This window comes from Durio zibethinus, chromosome 2 (genome assembly GCF_047325235.1).
Source record: "Durio zibethinus cultivar Kanyao isolate XHJ-2024 chromosome 2, ASM4732523v1, whole genome shotgun sequence".
In the NCBI taxonomy this organism is placed as follows: domain Eukaryota; kingdom Viridiplantae; phylum Streptophyta; class Magnoliopsida; order Malvales; family Malvaceae; genus Durio; species Durio zibethinus.
This window is the reverse complement of record NC_143163.1, coordinates 36,917,636-36,934,837: the sequence shown is the minus strand read 5'-3', so window position 1 is coordinate 36,934,837 and position 17,202 is coordinate 36,917,636. Positions and strand designations below refer to the sequence as shown.

At 30.8% G+C, this 17,202-nt stretch overlaps 3 protein-coding genes across 3 annotated transcripts; 1 reads left to right on the top strand and 2 right to left on the bottom strand.

Moving 5' to 3' along the window:
• The first annotated feature begins 6,753 nt into the window (after positions 1-6,753).
• LOC111318143 (protein OBERON 3-like) lies at positions 6,754-10,989 on the top strand. Its single transcript, XM_022920812.2, has 2 exons — positions 6,754-8,725; positions 10,261-10,989. Exons 1-2 carry the CDS (start codon positions 6,811-6,813, stop codon positions 10,848-10,850), a joined length of 2,505 nt encoding a protein of 834 aa, XP_022776547.2. The 5' UTR covers positions 6,754-6,810; the 3' UTR covers positions 10,851-10,989.
• Positions 10,990-12,268: 1,279 nt separating this feature from the next.
• Positions 12,269-13,612, bottom strand: LOC111317546 (putative ascorbate-specific transmembrane electron transporter 1). Its single transcript, XM_022919981.2, has 4 exons — positions 13,439-13,612; positions 13,093-13,141; positions 12,630-12,829; positions 12,269-12,529 (listed from the first exon to the last, which is right to left on the bottom strand). The coding sequence occupies exons 1-4, from the start codon at positions 13,595-13,597 to the stop codon at positions 12,269-12,271; spliced, it is 669 nt and encodes a 222-aa protein (XP_022775716.2). The 5' UTR covers positions 13,598-13,612.
• An 800-nt stretch (positions 13,613-14,412) lies between these two features.
• LOC111317545 (putative transmembrane ascorbate ferrireductase 3) lies at positions 14,413-15,664 on the bottom strand. Its single transcript, XM_022919978.2, has 4 exons — positions 15,313-15,664; positions 15,157-15,205; positions 14,882-15,081; positions 14,413-14,698 (listed from the first exon to the last, which is right to left on the bottom strand). The coding sequence occupies exons 1-4, from the start codon at positions 15,484-15,486 to the stop codon at positions 14,441-14,443; spliced, it is 681 nt and encodes a 226-aa protein (XP_022775713.1). The 5' UTR covers positions 15,487-15,664; the 3' UTR covers positions 14,413-14,440.
• Between the last annotated feature and the right edge of the window lie 1,538 nt (positions 15,665-17,202).

Sequence of the window (17,202 nt, the reverse complement as noted above, 5' to 3'; positions counted from 1 at the left end):
TTGATTTGAGGTCCAAATACTGACATTTTCTCACCTACCAAACATCCCAAAGTAAAATCAGACTTTTTAAATCTTACTACTTGTATTTGTTTTTACTTGATTCAGCAACCAACAAATATTTCTCAAAAAAAGAAAAAAACAATATCCCTCAATAGAGGGTCCAAGTCCAACCTATACCCGACATATTATCATGGAATTTAATTAAAAACAAATATCAGGTCAATTTTGTCAGTCCAAGAAAGCACAATAAAGTATTTTATGCATAGAAACATATATGTAGGCACTCACAAACCTACGTACGAAATAGAGAAAAAGAAAGAAGACAAGAGTATAATCTGGCGACCCAAAACAACGGCATGACTTTTAAATTTTGATGATTTGAATGGTCCAAATTAGATTTTTTTTCTCTTTCTTAAGATCTATCTTAAATTCAAATGCACAAATTCAACTTAGGTATGCTAACAAATTGAATTATTTTTAAAATCAAGATGATTAGTTTGATACTTCGAAAATTTTACTTGATTGGTGTAAATTTAAAAAAAAAAAAAATAGATTCGAATATTTCAATTCCTTATATCCAAAAATTAATAATGATGATTGATGGGGTTTTAAAACTTCGATCTACCTTCAATGATATGCTTGGGGCATAGGCATGAATGGGGATTTCAAATTTCATTTGCAGAATATAAGCTCAATTTCTAATGTGATATAAATAACATTTTTTGTCAAAAAATTTATAAGTAGCTCAAACTCTCAAATTAGTGAATAAATATTGAAAATGATCTCACTTGTTAAATGTCATAAAGAGAGACCACCAATGAGGTCGAACTTAAAATTAAATCAAATCAAATTATCTTATTAATTAAGTTAATATAAAATTTAAAATTTAATTTAAATCATTCATCAATTTTTTTTAAAAAGTAAGTTCACGTAAGACTGAAGTTTAATCCTTAATATTATTCATTTTCTAAATTCTTCCAGATTGCAGTTTTTTTTTTTTTTTTTTTTTAAATTAAGTAAATATGGGATGTTGATTTGAAATAAGCATTAGGACCGAGACAAACAAATAATCCAACATATATATATATATATATATATATGTTAAATTAAATAATTAGGGATTGAAGGCAACTTGCAGCAATGCCAGGACAATACCGTGTTGATTTTCCTGGTCTTGGACAAAATTAGGCAATGTGCTCATACCGCAGTTGACCAGAACTGGCAAGACAATCAATAGGATTTAGTGAGAGTTTTTTAACCATGCAATAAGAAGAAGATAGGCCAAAAAAAAAAGAATAAACATGGGATTACTAGTTAGAAAAATTAGAAACTAACACGAGACTCAGGGGAACTAAGACCGGTCAGAGCCATGAAAAAAAAAAAAAGAACTTTTATTGAGGTGCAGTTTCATACTCAATTCGGGCTACTTCTTGAGGAAATGATCAGACAACTGGATAATTGAGGTACTACCAATCACTAATATTGTTGTTAACACAAAACGAAAACAAAAATTGGTCAAATGAAAGTTCTATTAATTTTCTTTTTTGAAAATTCATTTGATCTAGCTTAAGGGAGTTATGTTAAGCTGAGAGAAATGATTATTAATTATAATCAAATATTATATTTATAAAAAAATATTAAATTAAATTAAATAAATGAATCAATCAATAAGTTTGTATACAATTAAAAATTCTAATATAAAATTAAATTAAACTTACACAATGAAAGTTGAACATGATATGGAAAATTACAACCATTCAATTAAACAAGTTTTATTATTTTAATCCAACAATTCGATTTTATTACAAATAAGAGATTGGCTCAATCAATAATTTGTCCCTCTCAATGATAAATGGTTTTACCAGAACTATGGAAACTAGATATGTAAACTATCCACACAACATTTTTTGCCCCACATCTTACAATAATGGAGCTAAGTTTGATTCTGCAAATGAAGTATTTCTTTTTCTTTCTGGGTTTTTACGAATCTAGAGGAAAAGCAAACTTAGTACTTTACACCAAAGCACACTTTGTCATAAGATTCTCATCTAAATATAATGATTTGAATGTTTTATGCACAAATCATACCCAAAAAAAAAAAAAAAAACATTCCAAGATTCTTCAATTTATCAAGTTGTCCCTTAATTTTATTTTTTTTTGACTTTTGTTTTTGGACATTTTCTAATTTTCTTCCATTCTTTTTTTTTTTTTCAAAGCATTCTCAAATTAAAAAACTTTATCACCTTATTCTCTATATATAAGATAATTCTTCAAGACATGTAATTAGCCTTAGTTTAACTGGTTTGTTTCTAAGTTCGTGCTTGTTATTGGTTGGATTTGGGGCTGTCGAATAATTTAATAAACATACCATTTTCTTTAATCTTTAAAGTTAATGAAAGTTAAAAAATGTCACTCTCATTTATCCAATTAAATTAATAATTTAATTAAGTGCATCAAGTTAGAACTTAGAAATATCATATTTGGTCTGACTAAGTCCAATTTTTTTGGCCGGCATTGGGGTTAGGATCGAGTAGCACTCAGTCACTTCGTATCTATACGTCCTTCCGTCTCCCCCAATTGATATCCACTCCATTGTTACATTTGGTAAGAAAATTTACAGAAGATAATATAAAATTGATAAAATGATATAATTTGAAAATATATAAAAAATACGAAAATCATAAAATTAAAATTTTAAGTAAAAATTATATATGAGTTTGATAAAAATAAAAAAATATTTCGTATTTAATATATTATCATAAATTATGATAAAATAATTTTTATATTTTACATATATTTGATGCGAAACAAATAAATACGAATACACATGTTATTAAATCTAAAAAATCCCTAATGCTTCAAAATTAATGCTAATTCAACTTCTTTACCATTTTAAAACTCTTAAGTTCTTTTTTAGTTCATATAAAAATACATTGAATTTTGAATTATAAAAGGAAAGATATGACTTACTCTCATTCTAAAATCATGTATTTGAATTCTTAATTCAAACATAAGAAAATAATTATTTGTGGTAATTTTTTTTATTAAAGGTGCATGTATCTCTTTTTTTAAAGAATTGGATTAAAATATTTTTTCTCCAAATTTTTTAAACGAATTCAAAATTTTTGTTATAAAAAGTGGAATAAATGTGTACAATTTTTTCTTCTAAAAAACTCGGGGAAAGAAAAGGCTTTTAGTTTTGATAGGGAATTTCTTAAGCAATTTCATCAATTGAAAAAATTCTGATATGTAAGTTATCTTGATTTCAAAATGCCATCCTCTTTTGTTCTTAGAATCCCAACATGTTACGTCAATCTTGGTAGAGATAATGGAAACAAATCACCTCAATTGTGGAAATAAATTGAGACATGGCATTTGGTCATTTGGATAGTGTTTGGTATTTTTTGTAAGATTATTATGATAATATAATTATTAAAATGATTTTATTATTATGGTGATTTTAATACTTATGATTTTGAACTCATTTTATTTAGTTAACAATGATTAATTCGTAAAAATGAAAAATTATTGTGTTTGATATTACTAAAAATCAAATTATGCATATTATAATAATTATACAAATTAATAATTTTAAGGTTATTTAAAGATAATAATTTGTACAATATTAATAATATTTATTTATTTTATAATAAAATATAATTAAATAATAAATGTATTTATTGATAGATAAAATTGATTTTTATAATATAAATTATGTAAAAAATATTTGAATTAAAAAATAAAATCAATCTATTAAATTTATAATTAAAGATAATTAAAAAAATCATATTATAAATAAAATATTAAAAAATAAAAAATACACAAATTACGTTGAACTTACTGCGATGAGTATTAATTTGAAAATATAAAAATTTATAATATAAAATAATTATAATTTTAAGATGCAACAAATTTTTAATTTGTATATTAAATAAGTAAAATTAATTATTATTAATTTTATACGTTACTTTGCTTCAATAATACAAGTTTTTCATATTTTTATATAAAAATTAAATCTCCCTTTAAGATAATAATATAATTATTTTCGATGATCCAAAATTATCGTTATATAAGATTACTGAATATTTACCAAATATAATGATTTAACTTCATGTATAAATTATTATAATTTTTGAAGTGATTATCTTGTATCAAATATTACTTAAGATACCAAAATTTCCATAAAAATTTATCAAGCATGTTGCTTTCCACTTTTAAAATCATGAACCTGCAATGTTGACTTTTGATGCTTTTAACAAAAAAATCTCATTATAGGTGACGTAGGTGGCCCATGAATGAAATAGGACACCCTTGACATGTGACATATCCCATGAATTTGCAAGAATCAAACTCACAAATTATCAAGAGAATGTGTACTCAGGACTTTGAAATACTAAAGAACTTCACTTTAAAGTTACAATTATTTGAACCAATTTTAGTTTTTAAAATTGCTACATCATTCAAGGGTACTCAAGTTTTGATATATTTCACATTACCTAATTATTTGATTAAAAGTTCACAGTTCGAATTTCTCTCCTCGAATAATAAAAAAAAAAAACTAGTATACGCCATGTGAAGCAAAAAGAAGACCAACAACAACTTGTTGGTGAATCATTTTCTAAGTTATTGGATAAATGTGTGGAGTTCAATTTTGTTGCATTTGTATTGTTGTGTTAATGTGGGTCATACATCTAAAGTTCATAGTTGCTTTGCCCATTTGCAAACAATAAGAAACAAAGTTGGGAATAGGCAAAGCTTATTGGAGCAAGCAATTAGACAAAATAGGGTGCCCACTTCACGTGGAATAACATGTCAATCAAGTGACTTTATCCTACCCAAAAATAAATATATCTAGTCTTAAAATTTCCAATTTTTGGTTTATTTTTCCCTTTAATGCATATTCAAATTATTTTGAGCAAGTCATTCAAAATTGCCACTCGCAAATCTTAACAAGTAGTAATGTTAATTTTCTTTTTTTTTTTTTGGGGGGGGGGGGGGGGCGAGGGGTTTTTTTGGTACAATTGAGCAAAATAGGGGATTTGAGTATACCTTAATCCTTAACTTTGAACTAGAATGGTAAAATAATTGGAGTAAATTTGGGTTGAGAATCTTAATAATTAATGTGTTGATCATTGACCAAAATTGCACTCCAATCAAGAGGAAAATTGAGGTAGGTTGAAGTAAAAAAATTTTTTTGAGACACGTGAAAAAATATAAATTTAAAATTTAATTAAATTAATTTATCAATTATTTTAAAAAAATAATATTTAAGAGGTTTAGAGTGCAATCTCTTCTAATATTTTTTAAATTACTATTTTATTTGTATCCAAAAATAAAAAAACCCATCCAAATATTCCGAAAGGCATTAAAATTTCTTTCGTATTATTTACACACGTCATCTTTATTTCTCTCTCCCTCCCCTTACGGTTTCATACCAACGAGCACATCATCCAAAAAGGAACACCATTTTATTAAGATCAACTCTTGTCCATCTTCTATAAAACAAAAAACCTCTAATGAAAATGACCTAAATCGATCCCCTACCACTCGCAAGCATTAGTTGTCTTCAATATTTGTAAAAAATGGATTTAAAACTCACTAATAGACTAGTCCAAAAGAGAGAAAAAAAGGAAAGACAGTCACTAATAAATTTAATTTTAATTTTTAAAACATTTTCTATTAATTCTAATATAATTCGAACTGAAAAAAAAAAAGTCATTTTCCTTAAATTCTAGTGTTAAATAAATATATTGTTCGGTACTAAAATTCAAGGATGATATTAGAGTAGTAAAAAGTCTAATTCATGTTCTTGAATCTTGACCGGTACAAACTTTAAATAGGAAACTTCTCATCAGCCCAACTCCCAAATTAATTTTTCTTTCGACTATTATGAGAAATTTCTTTGTTGTTAGTAGCATTGACTTACATTCAACATCAACCTTTTTTTTTTTTTTTGTATGTATCATGTATAAAATAAGCCTGTAAACGTTGAATAAGCCAAAGCAACAGCTTAAAACTTTTTTTTTTTTTTTTTGGTTCCTTGCATAGGTAACATTAAGTCACCTAATTTACCCTCCATAATAGCAGCATAACTTTTTCATGTCGGAATATACATGGAATCAAATATGTAATTAATAGACTTTTATCCATCGTGTTCTTGGGCTTAATCTGACTTAGATTAAGTCTTGAATAAAAGTTTTTGAACTCAAAAATATTAATATTTTAATATATATATTTTTAAAATTTTAAATTTTTTGAATCAAACAAACAATCTTTTAAAAAATTAATCAAATTTGATAACTTGATAAGATTCATGACTCCTTAATTGAAGTTCAAGTTTTTTCCTCCATGATTTTTTTTTTTTCGAGTTGTAGAGTCAACACTGTAACAATGCAAGCCAATAGGCAAAAAATTTGGATTATTAAATAAAAGAAAATTCGAAGAAAGTAATGTATTCAATAAAAATATTTTTGAAAATAATACATTAATCGGTATTTATAAATACCTGTCAATCATAGAGTCAAAAACTTAAAAACAAAAAAAGAAGAAAAATTAACCATTTTATTTTATATTTAATGGTGTAAACGCTTTGAAATTTCCAGCCGTTGTTGCAGAGTCTTATGGTTGCTAAAGAAAAAAAATAAAATAATCAAAAGCCAAAAACAAAGCACTCTCAGATTCTTTCCAAATTTTCATTTTGACCGTCCATTTCTACTTCTCTATTTCTCTCCTTCTCTCTTGCTCTGGTACGTTGTCTGTCCCTCTTTTTATTTTTCTTTTTTGTTTCTCTCTCTGTGGGTGTGTAAGGCCATGTTTGGAGAGAAAGATCTCTCAAGTAATCTCCCTTGTACAGGAGATGAAAGCTCTCAAAGCAAGCTTTCACGTTTGTTTCAAAATAAGGAGATTTCTGGTGAAAAAATGAGTTTTTTACAAAAGGGTATTGATTTTCTTAGAGAATCAAAGGTGGGTATTGATGGAGGCTACCCTTCAGCAAGAACTTCGAGGCCTGGGAATTCTGGCTCCCAAGGCCAAGAACTCACTCTTAGCTATCTTTGTGAAAATCCAAAACTGGGTTTTTGTTCTGAGAAAGAGTTTCCTGGGAAAACCTTGTTGGAAAAAGTTACTAGTTACAAAGGGAAAGAAGTTATTGATTCTGAGAATTCAAATCACGATGAGAAATGGGTTGAAAGAGATTTCTTGAATTTGAGTGAAAGTAAAGGAATTTCTTCAAAAAGAGAGGTAGAGGAAGATTTTCAAGAAAGAGAGAATAGTAATAGGGAGAAAAGGCCAAAGCTTGAAACTTTGAATCTCTCTCTAGCTTTACCTGATGTGTCTCTCTCTTTAACTGCATCAAATGCTTTGCAAAATTGTGATCCTCCACAACATAGGTCAAGGCCTAGTAGGAGTGTACAGTCTTTGGCTCCATCAATCAATAACACACAAACCACCTGCTCTAATGATTTCACTGCTGCTTCATTGTCGTACTCTTATTCTCTTCCTTTTTCACATAATCCTAGCTGCTCGTTAACACGAAATTCCACCGAGAATTATGAATATTCTGTTGGGAAAGATGATCAAGTTTGGTGTGGTGGTGAGGGTACTAATGGATCCGTGCATAGTCGGTTTAGGCCAATTGGTGATGGAGTTGCTTTGGCCAATCATGGTGGTGCTGGTGGTGTTGGGGGGTTTTCCATGATGCAGGTTAATCGTCAAGTGAATAAGGATTCGTGCAATAGTCTTCATAGAACTACTAGTTCAGATAATCATTCCTTTTTCCCATCTGAATTGCCTGCTAAGCCACGTCTAGATAATCATTTAGGGGATTCGAGGAGGAGGGATTCAGAGAATTTGAGAGTTCTGGAGAGTGTAGATGGAGGGAGATCCCGAAAGATTTCTAGACCGGAGAGAATTCTTCGTGAGATTGTGTCGGAGTCTATTACTGCCATGGCTCTAATAATACAGGAGCTGCCTGATGAAACGCTTGAATTGACCAAAGAATACTTGGGGAATCTTATATCAACGCCGGAGAAGAAGGAAGAATTAATGGGACTTCAAAGCCGGCTTGAGAGGAGATCTGATCTTACCAAGGAGACTCTCTCAAAGTGCCAGAGGGACCAGCTAGAAATTTTAGTTGCAGTGAAGATGGGCCTTAAAAGCTTCTTGTCTGTAAAAATACGTATTCCCATGACAGAGCTGCTGGAGATTTTCTTTTTTATGAGATGTAGGAATCTGAATTGCAAGAGTTTGCTGCCTGTTGATGACTGTGATTGTAAGATATGCTCAGGAAATAAGGGGTTTTGCAGTTCTTGTATGTGTCCTATCTGCTTGAATTTTGATTGTGCTAGCAATACTTGCAGTTGGGTTGGTTGTGATGTTTGTTCCCATTGGTGCCATGCTGCCTGTGGTATGCAGAGGAATCTTATCAAGCCAGGTTCCAGTTTAAAGGGGCCATCTGGGACTAAAGAAATGCAATTTCACTGCATAGGATGTGGTCATGCTTCAGAAATGTTTGGGTTTGTTAAGGATGTGTTTTTATGCTGTGCAAAGGACTGGGGTCCAGAAACACTGACAAAGGAGCTTGATTGTGTGAGGAAGATTTTTAGGGGCAGTGATGATTCAAAAGGCAAGGATCTGCACATCAAAGCTGATGAGCTGTTAACCCAGCTCCAAAATAAAATGATGTCTGCTACAGATGCATGCAGCCTCATTATTCAGTTCTTTAACTGTAAGTATCTTATGTTCTGTCTATTTTTCTATGCAAACTTATTGTCATTATGAAGCACATCAAACAAATTTCATGAAATACAGTTACATTGCATCTTGATAAATGCTTTCCTTGTTTCTTCTCAGTGGCCTTGTTGTTGAATGCATTTGTATTTTTCTTTTGATTACTAAGGATGATTTCTGTTCTAATAAAACAGCAGTTTTTGTAACTTGCATAGATCAAATGACTTAGGATTTCAATTAAACTATTAAGTACTAGTCTTAAAACTTTCACTTATAAATATGTATGCTTTTTATAGTGTTATAATATACAGTAGAAGATATGTGCAGAGAGTCAGAGAACATAGGAATATTATTAATGGCATGTAAGATCAGTACATTAAAATGCCACATTCCTTTTTTTTCCTAATGAGAGGATAAATATCCCTAGCCTTTCATAATCTCATGATGGGTTGAAATCTCTCATTGAATTGGAAGCCTTGTTCGTACTCAGTTTCTCTATGCTTCAGAGGCCATTAGAAAAGCTGAATTATGTGCTGTATTGATGAATTGCATGTTAAAATACCATTTGAATTTGAATCTGTTTATTCAGTCTTTTTGCCACATTTCCAGCATATAAAATCTACTTACCTCTATTTTGATAGATTTAGGCCTTGGCTAATGTAGGAATAACTAAATCACATAGAAGAGGGACCACTTTTCAAAGATTTCAATGTGGTTAAGGTGTCTAATAGGATATGTTTAAGATTTAGTATCTCTAGCTCCTTATATATTCTACGGAATTAATAATTTGTTTAGTGGCTACAGCTCTTCCTTTTCCATGTATATAGTTAACCAGGTAAACTGGATATATTTCAGCTATTAAGCTAATTGTTTTCCAAAAGCTGAGGAAACACAAAAAAGTGCCTCTCATGTCACTGAGCCTCGAGTCATCCTTTGAAATTTAAGATTACTAACATGATTCTGAAACTGCAGTAACATAATTCCTGGTTAAAAAATTGTAAATTAAAAGGTTTGCCTGCTGGTTCTTCCTGATGGCTTGACTTGCCTGTGTAACCTCTGTAAATTTGTGCAACACTAGGTTACTCATGCCTTATGTTGTTTTATTATGCAGTCTAATGAGACATTGGCTCAATTTTAAGATGGAGGCAGAAAAATTAATAATTACCTTTTGCCGGTGCAAGAGTCTTTATAAAGCGAATGAGAAAGTAGTTTACTGTGATTACTAGTCAAACCTGCTAGTTAAGGGCTATTGATGATTGAGTGAACTGATTAGTGAAACAGATTGCATATGCTATTAGAAGAATGCCTAGTTTTTTTTCTTCAAATTTTTTCTTTGATTATGGCTCCCTTCAACTCAGATTGCACCACTCTGTTTTGATTAGGACCGTTCCTGGATTAGATAAATACTTATGGAGCTAGTTATATTGTTGATAATTCCTGTAATTTTATTTGCATGCATTCCTCAATTTATGATATTCTTGTCTAAGCATTTTATTTCTCTTCTTCTTTTTCCTTTTCGGCCTGGACAAATAGACACTGATGGTTTGTCAGAGTTTCCTGCATCTGGTGCATGTTCGAAAGACTTAACAACAACTCAAGTTGACCTTCGAAATGATGAATCGTCTGTCACACCAGCTACTGCTTCCCTTCCTCCAAAGCTCGTGTTTTACAGCACAAGCTCCTCAAGTGGACGTGATTTAGTTTCGAATGATGACAGTCAGAAAGATCTCAAAACTGCTCTAATGAAGGACCTAAAAAGTGAAGATGAGTACCGGTTTGGCAGGTTATCAAACAATGATCGATTTGACAGCTTAGAAAGCATGGTAAGGATTAAGGAAGCAGAAGCAATAATGTTTCAAAGCAAGGCAGATGAAGCCCGGAGGGATGCTGATCGTTACATGAGGATGATACGGGCGAAGTCTGAAAAGTTGGAAGAAGAGTATGCTGAGAAGCTATCCAGACTTTGTTTACAGGAGACTGAGGAAAGGCGAAGGAAGAAAGCAGAAGAACTAAAAGTTGTGGAACATTCACATTGTGATTATTACAAAATGAAACTAAGAATGCAAGACGAGATTGCCAGTTTGTTGGAGAGAATGGAAGCCACAAAGCAGCATTGGGTTTAACTTTTTTTTCTTTGCTTTTTTTTTTTTGGTTAACAATTAAGCTAAAAGTGTGTAGTTTCTTTAAGTTTTTAACCTTCTGGATTCTGCTTGTTCCTTAAAATCAGAAATGAATGATTTCTCAGTTGTTAAAATTTTTTAATTTTCAACCTTACGACATTTCTTAATGATAAATTTCAGTCAGTGAGATTTCTCTTGGAGTCTACAGAGTCAAAATGACACAATAATATCCAAAATGCCAATGTGATAGCTTGAATTGGCAGGTTCACTTCGGAAGTGTCGACATAAATTGGTAGGTGTAGGTATACCTGGGGATCATGTGGCTGACAAAAACAGTAGAGGCCTTGGTATTTCAGGCAGAATCCCAATCAGACAATCTGCCATGTCTCCAGGCTTTCGAGTTTCAAACCAAACGAAGTTTTGGACAGATCTTTGTTAACCTTTGTGGATAGCGATGTTGACGATGGTGGTTGTTGAAGGACATGATTGCCAAATATAATAAATTTTATGCTTGTTGCTATCATGATATAGAATTGATTAAGTTTGGTATGGCAAAAGAAATTGTTCCCCATATATGCTAGTGTATAATATTTTAGATTTTAGATATGCCGTAGTCCAAAGAGAAAAATGACAAGTGATAGGCACCGTTGAAATTGTTCTCCAGAAAATTTTTTATGGATGGATTGGAGAATAAAGGTGAATATGGTAATGCGCCACCAACGGTCATGCCCACAAAATATCCTAGGGACCATTGAAATTTTTAATTGCAAATGCCATAAGATCACGGGTTCCTTGTAGTTTGTACCTTGTACAACTGGTTTTCCAGTGTGGAGTTCCACTTTGACATTTGATGTCAAGGGCCTACAGCTACATGACATGCGATCACGTTTGTAATCCAAAGAATCCTTCATAAGCCGTAAGATTTATTCCTTCTGTTTTCAATGTTTGATTCATGACATTGTTTGTCATTCGATTGTGCAATGTGTTTGTGATACTGACTCTTTCACCTATAGAAAAAAATGATTCATTTTTATTTGGACCTATTTCAATTATGATATTCACATTAAAAAAAATTTAATAAAATCGGATGATTTATATATTCAACTTGAAAAACATCTATTAAAAAAAAACCTTTATTTATAAATTTAAGATCATATTTTCTTTTGGACATGAAATCCGTAACATTTCATATGAACATAAATGAAATCAGAAATCATAGAACCACTTATGATTTCATATTGAACAGAAAGTTCATTACAACTTTCTTCTACTATAGTCCTTGAAAATATTTTTTGGTTTCATTATTTTATAGAAAATTATCCATTAATTGAAAGTATTAAGTCTTCAATAATTTAATGATAAAAAGTGGCATCAGTTTTTCAAGAATTTTATCCATGCAGCTAAGATCTGAATTACTTACATTAATAACCTCGTGGCAGGACAACACTAAGGCCAACAGCAACAGCAAATAGAATGAGCAAAAATCCAGTAAAGTTGACAATCAGTGCTTCTTGGCCGCGAAATAGGCCTAGAAAAAGGAATTCCTCTAACAATCCCATCTCTGCTGTGCAAATTGCTAAAAAGAAAATAACTAAGCCACCAAAAATGTGCCATGGCGCATATGCTGCTCTTGAATATGATTCTACCCCAGGGAAGACAAAGGAGAAGAAACCAAGCAAAAACTGCAACCAAAATAAAAGAGAGAGAGAGAGAGAGATATTAGGACATTGTTTCAAATTTCTGATTAAATATTTGCCAAAAACAATAAGATTTAATTGGTACCTGCAAACCAAATAAGCAGATGGCAATCATGCCTAGCCAAGAATGTAAGGTAACCATATCAGGGATGTTTAACTCATCATTGAATTTGAAAATTGCAACAATTCCAAAGATCCCGCAACCAAGAGCAATGGCTTGCAATGTGAGATGAACTGCTCTTTGCACGTGTCTTCCAACAGGGATTGCCTTGTATGCCATGATTGCTGGTTTAGATGGTATTCAGTTAGAAACTTAGAATCCTATATTATTGGTGCAGATCACCCCATAGACATGCACTAAAATTTCATAACTATTTCATAAATTTCATTTCTATGTACTTCCATAAAAACCATAAAAAAAAACCCAGCTTCTCAAAATTGTGATTATGAGCTCTATGTTGATGCCAAAAACAAGAAAAAAAAAGATTTTCCCACTAGATTATGCTATTATATAAAATGCTACTAAAAGTTATTACGCTGTTACTCACCTTCTCCTGCTATTAATATGAATCCAATCACCATTAGAAATGGATGCAGCTGCAAATGGGAGGGAAACAAAGTGAAAACCAGAATCTCTTTATAGTAAGCTGAAAGAGACTAATATGTATTCATAATGCATAGAATCAAATTTAATCCTTACAAGAATATTTCTTCCATGGATCATATAAAAACGAAGATATGAACAAGTCCAATAGAAAAATGGGATATTTTAGTTTAACCTATCGGTTTTGTTCTAATATATATTGATTTCATAAATACCGTGGTGAATCTGTTGTTGAAGGTAAAGATTACAGAATTACAGAAAGAGATGGATTCTTAATAAAGGCAACTCACATTGAAAATCTTAAATTTATTAGCAGATTCAAAAGCCAGGCCTTCCCGGAACGTCAGTAGCCAAACCAGCACAAGGGTTGCCACTGCTACAAATAACAAATGCCCAAATACTGTAACTGGGGTTGCAGAAACTTTATAGCTTCCACTCCTGACAGCCATTGCATCCGTAGAATGAAAGTTGAGAGCTCAGTAGTGATCAGTTCTATTATATAACATTCTAGCAACAGACATGGCCTTGAAAATATTTGTCATTAACAAAGACAGCTTTTTGTTTTCCAAACGGAAGATACTACCAAAGTTGGTATTTGGTAAAAACCGTCCTGCCGGCTAATTCAATGGTGGCAAGTCCAATAATATTGGAGAATATTGATTTGGTCAGTAATATGGCTAATCACATTTGCCCGTGCTGCGGATTAAACTATATTTCAGACTTTGAGATTACATGGTTTCGATGAACAATCATTCGAAGAATTCAGTAAGACTTGCAAAATGATTGTTTGTTTCAGGTTTGGGCGTATTGCGGAGAATATATAAGCAGTGTTTGGTGCCATAAGAAAAGCCAAGGTTGTGCCTATCAGAAAGTTATTAATGACTTAATTCATCAATTACTTAAACTTGTATGATGAGGCAAACTCTTACTGATTTCCTGCTTTTAAATTAAAAAAAATTATATTAATTTGGGAAGCTTCAAGCTAGTGCATCAATTAAATTGTAGAACCCGGCTTGGTTTCGTTTTGTATAGTCATTTTTTGGAAATGACACTGCATAAGTATGAAATCGGAATCTTAACACTGAGCAAATTTTTTTTGTCATGAAACTACGGCTTATTTTTTATAAAAAAATTAAATTGTATAATTGAAAAGGATTTGTTTTGTAATAAATTATGATATATGAATTACAGCATCAATCCAGTGCAAATTCACACAAAAAATAACCAAAAAGAGAGAATCAAAGTGAAAACCACACACAAACAATAAAACAACAAGATGATTAATATTAAAATCAGACATATCGTGCAAGAGCAACACTGAGATCAACAAATATGCCAAATAAGAGGATAGATAGTCCCAGGAAATTGAGCAAACGAGCTTCACGGCTGTGGCTTAGTTGCATGAAGGTAGCCTTCTCCATCAAGCCAGTGAGAGCTGCAGCTATCGACATGTATAGCAATGTCCTGCCACCACAAATGTGCCAGGGAAGCAAGGTTGCCCTAGTCGTCTGTGTTTGTGTAAACATAAATGTGAACAGCCCTACAACCCACTGCAACAGCAAGTTTTAAAATCAAATTAAAACAATTTCAGCTTAATTACTGTAACCAAATAAAAAAGAAGACAAATAAAATGTAACAACATCTTATAAAAAAGTTGAAAATTAAAGGGCAGTAGCTGAATTGCATGAAAATTGTAGGAAAGTTACTGGAATTTTTTGGGTTTTTTGTTTAACCTGCAATGCAAACAAGGAAATAGTGGCGATGCCAATCCATGAATGCAAACTGTAAACATCTTCTATGCTTTGCATATCATGGAACTTGAAAACTGCACAAATCCCAACCACCCCAAGCACAAAAGCTCCAAGCTGAAGTATCATATGTGCTACCTTCTGCACAAAATGTTCTGCTTTTACTGTCTTGTACACCATCATTGCTGCATGTTTTTATGTTCAAAGGAAATTAGAAAAATGTTTCAAAAATTTGATTGATTTTCATTAATTGCCAATACCTTCACCAGACAGAAATATGAATCCACAGAACATCAGAAATGGGTGAACCTGCCAATGCAAAGAACAATATTAATTTAACATTAAAAAATGTACTAAAATAAGCTTGAAATCATAACAAAGAACATATATAACAAGCTTAAAATAAGCTTTCTTACATTAAAAACACGATAACCATCGTAAGAATCATAATCGATACCGCCACGATAATGCAGTAACCAAACCAGCATGAGGATGAAAGCCAAGATCCCAAACAAGTGAGCCAATATTGTCAGACGAGAGGCTGAACTTCGGTAAGGTCTGTGCGTGACTTCTAGGTGGGTGGATTGCATGGTGATGATGAACTGAATGAGTTGTTCGATGACAGAACAGAGGAAGTGGTTTGCACTTAAATGTGTAATAATTAAATTAAACTGATCATCAGCATAAAAACCTTTTCAAAAAGAACATACCAAAGGGAGGAATTTAGGCCTTTTGGATTGCTTGTCGGTTGGTTTTGGTACTTCTCTGTGGGAAAACTTTGAGCTTTGGCAAAGCATCATCAGTATTAATATTAGTATACCTACTAGAAGAGCTATCCAATTCTTTTGTACAAACGAAAATTACAATTAAAGGTTTTCATTGATATTAAGTAAATGTCAAAATCTCAAAATTGCTCATAGTTCATATTACTGGAATTGGATCGATCACGCCATTTACATAGAAGTGTGATAATTTGATTACTTTTAGTGAATGCCTTAGACGCAATTTTTTTTTTATTTATAAAATTGTGAAAATCTTAGGAAAACCTTCAAAGGACTTCAACATAAAAGATTTTAACGAATGCGTAGCATATGCTTACATAGTTACATTACATACGAGTATAGGACACATAGTAAACTGAAGTATGGTCTGTTAGAAGCATGCTGTTATTAGCTATGGACACATATAACCAACAAAATATTAAGCAAAAAGAGCATTTAAACAAAAATAAAATAAAATAATAGCTAACAGAATATTAATTTATAGCTAAAACAGTTGTATAATTATAAAGATATGATAGACTTCATTTGCAAAATTAATAATGTTAGAATTAAAAAAAAGAAAAGAAATGGAGTTAGGCGGGCTCTCTTATCCAAGTAAAGAAGGGAAAAATCTTAGATGAATTCTTTTAAGTGAAATTCATAAAGATTTTAATATAAACCATTTAATTAAAATTTTAATAAAAATTTTAAATCGATAAATTGATATAAAGTTCAATGAAAAATTCAATAATATATATAATAATTATTAAAATTTTTGTTTATAATTCAAATCTAATCATTATTTATTCAAAAGTAAAAATTCAGTCAAAATTTTTATTAAAAATAACTATTTAACAATATATAAAAATTTTATTAAATTTTTTCAAATTTTATATAATTGATATATGTAATAAGATCTTTCAATCTATCAACTTTAATCTTCAATTCTAATTTATCTTTAATCATTTTTAATTAAAAACTTAATGAATTTCACCCAAAAAAAAACCTTCTATCTAAATTTTTTGGTAAAGAAGATTGTAATAACCAATAACTATATGTGAACAATTTCTGACATTGAGGACTCACACTGAAGCTTGGACCAGCCCAGCTCACTCAATGCCTCATAAAGTGGCCCATACTAAAATTTCATTTATTACTCCCTAGATAATTTGTAACTTGTCCTTGCTTGTTTGTCCATACTAAATCAACTGGGGTCTGGGTTTATTTGATAAATCTATGGGTAATGTGAAGAAGAAACCCTTTCATTTTATTTTAATATAACAAGATTAGGGTTCTATCTTAACAATTGCAATTTTTTTTTTCAATTGTTTTAGGCATTAACCTCCTTTGTACCTCAAAAATGTCAATTATTTGTTTGATATAAAAAATTTTAACTTTTAAATATATATAAAAAAATAATATTCTCAATCAATATAATAAAGATATTGAATCAATTAAAAATTTTACATGCACGATAGATATAATTATATTGTTATATTTATTAAAAATATTAATTCTATATCTAAATTCCGAAAATATATAATT

Bases quoted from the DNA above. Each gene is read 5' to 3' on its own strand.
- LOC111318143 (XM_022920812.2), top strand. From the start codon at position 6,811: ATGTTTGGAGAGAAAGATCTCTCAAGTAATCTCCCTTGTACAGGAGAT. The intron at 8,726-10,260 runs GTAAGTATCTTA...CTGGACAAATAG, and splicing joins CATTATTCAGTTCTTTAACT to ACACTGATGGTTTGTCAGAG.
- LOC111317546 (XM_022919981.2), bottom strand. From the start codon at position 13,597: ATGGCTGTCAGGAGTGGAAGCTATAAAGTTTCTGCAACCCCAGTTACA. The intron at 13,142-13,438 runs GTGAGTTGCCTT...TCCCATTTGCAG, and splicing joins ATAAATTTAAGATTTTCAAT to CTGCATCCATTTCTAATGGT. The intron at 12,530-12,629 runs GTACCAATTAAA...TTTTGGTTGCAG, and splicing joins TCTGCTTATTTGGTTTGCAG to TTTTTGCTTGGTTTCTTCTC.
- LOC111317545 (XM_022919978.2), bottom strand. From the start codon at position 15,486: ATGCAATCCACCCACCTAGAAGTCACGCACAGACCTTACCGAAGTTCA. The intron at 15,206-15,312 runs GTAAGAAAGCTT...TTGCATTGGCAG, and splicing joins ATGGTTATCGTGTTTTTAAT to GTTCACCCATTTCTGATGTT. The intron at 14,699-14,881 runs GTTAAACAAAAA...TTGCTGTTGCAG, and splicing joins TTTCCTTGTTTGCATTGCAG to TGGGTTGTAGGGCTGTTCAC.